Source organism: Zosterops lateralis, assembly GCF_965231275.1.
Source record: "Zosterops lateralis genome assembly, chromosome: 14".
Taxonomy (NCBI): domain Eukaryota; kingdom Metazoa; phylum Chordata; class Aves; order Passeriformes; family Zosteropidae; genus Zosterops; species Zosterops lateralis.
The window spans coordinates 14,712,770-14,716,011 of NC_139774.1; the positions used below are offsets into that span (position 1 = coordinate 14,712,770).

The window sequence follows — 3,242 nt, forward strand, 5'->3', positions numbered from 1 at the left end:
GACAGGCTGTGGCAGTGGTTGCCAGCATCCCCTGGACACCAGGTCTGTTAGCACTGCCTGCCCACTGGTTTTCTGCAGTGCCCCTCAGCTATGAGCCAACGTGGGCAGACAAGGCTCTGCCTGCCCAGAGAATACAACCTGTGGCATTGCTTTGGGCAGCAAAGCAGATTGCAAAAGGCCTTCCCTCACCTAGAGGTGGGTTTTCAATCCTGCTTGGGAGGTGGAGGCAGCTCGGAATGTGACCTTCTTCACATATTCTCTGGTAGGTGTAAAAAATTGGGGATAACCCTGGAAACTGAAACAAGGATGAGCAGCTCATTGTGCCACCAAGACCCCTTGTGTGTGATAGAACAGTGCCAGGAAACCCCAATTACAACAATCTTGGGACTGTCTCTAATTATTTTCATATTTAGGTTTGCCTGGGACCTCTTTGTGCTGCCAGGCTACAAAGGGTGAGGCTGGGTGAGGCTGCAGGTATTGGACAGCAGCAGTTGGGGAGGGAGGCAGCTCCTCTCACAGGCACAGAGTATCTGTCTGATGTCCCCTCAGCGCAGTAAATGCACAGGAGCACCAGGATGCATCTCCAGCCCTGGTTTTCTTTTGGAAAGCTGGATGAAGGTGGATGCCCACAAAAGCTGCCTTTGTGTTTGAGGTTGATGTTTTTGTAGATCAGAACACCATTCTCCCTTTCCCTGCCATTTGCCCATTGATTCCCACACACCCCAGCATTGTTGCAGTGGTGTAATCATGCAACGTTAGGTAAAACCAGAATGAGACTAAAGTAAGACATATATGCTGGGTCTTTTTTTTTTATTATTATTATTATTAGCAGAGGTTTTAGGATTGATAAAGAGGTTTTCAAGGGTCAGGTCGAGGGTTTAGGAAGTCATCTGCCATGGGGAACACTGCCAGGGAGGGATGCTCTTTCTCAGCTGAATCCTGTCGAGAGCTTAACATGAAGCAAGAGATCTCAAGCGAAGATCTCCACGGCTTCTCCTGCAGAGAAAGAAATCAGTACCTCAGAGACAGAACATCAGGGCTTTTACTCAGAAGTCTCTCTACACCACAGAGAGACTTCTGAACTCTATTCCACATATTTCCTTTTATTATTGCCATATAAAGACAAGAAAAATTCCTAATTTAAAAGACCAAATTGTCTGTAGGAAACAGACTTTGTTTGCTGAGAGAAAGATCTTTTGCAAATCACTTGAGAGGAAAATGGAGAACGCTGTGTTCTCTCTTTATATCCAAAAGAAAGGAGTTCCCAGCAAACCCTCCCAATAAAAAAAGATTACCCTTGCTAGTGAGAGAACAAACAAACAAAATAAAAGAACTTTACTTCTCCAACCAGTCTCCTGGACTGATTAGCCAGTTTGAGCCAAGTAAATTCACTGTTTAGTAGGTGAAGAGATTTATCCCATACGTACAGGAAAGCATTGCAGAACATGCATTTGTTGGAGTATGTGACACCATCAGACCCACAGTGGGGCATGTACTCCATGGTACAAAAATTCCTGACAGTCCTCTGGTTCCTGCAGTAGAGGGATGCAGGCTGTATGGACACAAAAAAAAAAAAAAAAAAAAAAAAAGAGCTCTCAATCAAAGCTGGGTGAGAAAGGTGACATTAGGAGGCCCCACACACCCCTCAAGCTGCCCCCTTATTGCCCAGGAGCAGAAGCTGAAGAAAAGCCCAGGGACAGGGCAGGATGCAGTGGAGAGTTGCCTCCAGCCATGCAGAGCCTGTGTAGCCACTGTAAATGATGCTGCAGTAACTTTGACAACAACTTGGACATGAGCTGAATACTGCCCTACTTGTTGAAACGATCACCAGATGAAAATGGCAATTTCACCCGATAATATCTGTGGCAAATATTGCTCAGGCAGCTGGGTGTCTCAGGATTTTGAAAGGCTCCATCATGATGTGATTAGTAAAGATTTATACAGAAACTGCTTTAAGGAAAGGAAGGATGGAGAATAGAAAAATCTGTCCCTTACCTGCTGCGCATCAGCAACTGGAACTAAAAAAAAAAAAAAAACCAAAAACAAAAAAATTAAATACGTTACAAATGCAATTCATGGATTCTGTTAAAATCTGAGAGTGCATGCCCTGAATACATATCTTCCAAGTCCCTGTGTGTTAGCAAATTATTCTTAGACAAAAGGAATTTCAGGCAAAATGTTGTGTCATACTGTATGTTGATTCTGTAAGGTTTTTTTTAAATGAGGGTTACGGTAAAATGGAAAAAGGTTTGTAAAATAAAAGAAGAGAAAGGCATTTTCCATGGTTCAAAGGATGGAGCAGGACATGAACTCAAAGTGAAGCAAATTATTGAAGTAAACAAGGACATAAAGCTGACAAGTACGCAGAGGCAGCATCTTACATGCATTGCCAATATTATTCTGATACAAGAATAATATTTAGTGAGAGGTGAATTTATAAAGCTTCTACTGCAGTTCAGACTCTCAAACTGCACCTCGGTTCAGGATGACTACAAGGAATGTTCGCTTTCATTCAGTAAAATTATTTGTGTTCCTGCAACATTTCGGAGGTTAAATACTGGTTGTCTGAGTCTCCGGGTTGCACCACGTACATGTCACTTCTTTCATTATGCATAAACTAGCACTGAGAGTAGAGCTGTTCCCACAGTTGTTCTTACCCACTCAGTTCTGTTGCTAAAATATTACCCCATAAGTGATAGTCTCTGATGTCAAGTCTTTTCAACACTATCTTTCTAGGAGTAAATAAGTCCTTGCAGAATGGAGCTCTTTCCAGTCTGAGGATGTTTTTTTGTGGTTTTGAAGACAGCCAGCGCTTACTCCAAGGCAGAGCAGGAGGCAGTGGAGCCACTCACCTGAGAGGCAGAAAAGAGCCAGAGACAGCAACAGCAACACCCCGGTGGTCTTCATGGTGGCTGGAGGAGCTGTGAGCAGCAAAGCTTGGCTTATTCTCAGGAAACACAACCTGGATTCTGTCCTGAGGTGGCAACCACCCTTATATGTACTCCTGCACCACTGGGGGTGTGTGTGTTTGTGCATGTTCATATTTGCCTTATCCACCCTTATCCTGGAACAACATTTCCAGCCTTTTGTCTCCGTGGCAATCCCAACAGAGGTAAGCTGTCCTGTAAGCCAAGAATGATGTTTCTTCATCAAAGGGAGTCACGAGGAGTTTAGATGTGTGAGATACACCCTCTGCATTGTAATTTTAAGTGAAATATAGGACAGTTTCCCTCTGAAGGACC

General features: G+C 43.8%; 1 protein-coding gene across 1 annotated transcript; it reads right to left on the reverse strand.

Moving 5' to 3' along the window:
• Positions 1–808: 808 nt before the first annotated feature.
• On the reverse strand, positions 809–2,971 carry LOC310915331 (ovomucoid-like). The gene is made up of 4 exons (XM_083872132.1): positions 2,853–2,971; positions 1,996–2,018; positions 1,428–1,552; positions 809–996 (listed from the first exon to the last, which is right to left on the reverse strand). Exons 1-4 carry the CDS (start codon positions 2,905–2,907, stop codon positions 951–953), a joined length of 249 nt encoding a protein of 82 aa, XP_083728258.1. The 5' UTR covers positions 2,908–2,971; the 3' UTR covers positions 809–950.
• Positions 2,972–3,242: the final 271 nt, after the last annotated feature.

Excerpts from the sequence above, each read along its gene's own strand:
- LOC310915331 (XM_083872132.1), bottom strand. The coding sequence starts at position 2,907 with ATGAAGACCACCGGGGTGTTGCTGTTGCTGTCTCTGGCTCTTTTCTGC. Across the intron at positions 1,553-1,995 it reads CAGTTGCTGATGCGCAGCAG|CCTGCATCCCTCTACTGCAG; the intron begins GTAAGGGACAGA and ends GTGTCCATACAG. Across the intron at positions 997-1,427 it reads ATGTTCTGCAATGCTTTCCT|GAGAAGCCGTGGAGATCTTC; the intron begins GTACGTATGGGA and ends CTTTCTCTGCAG.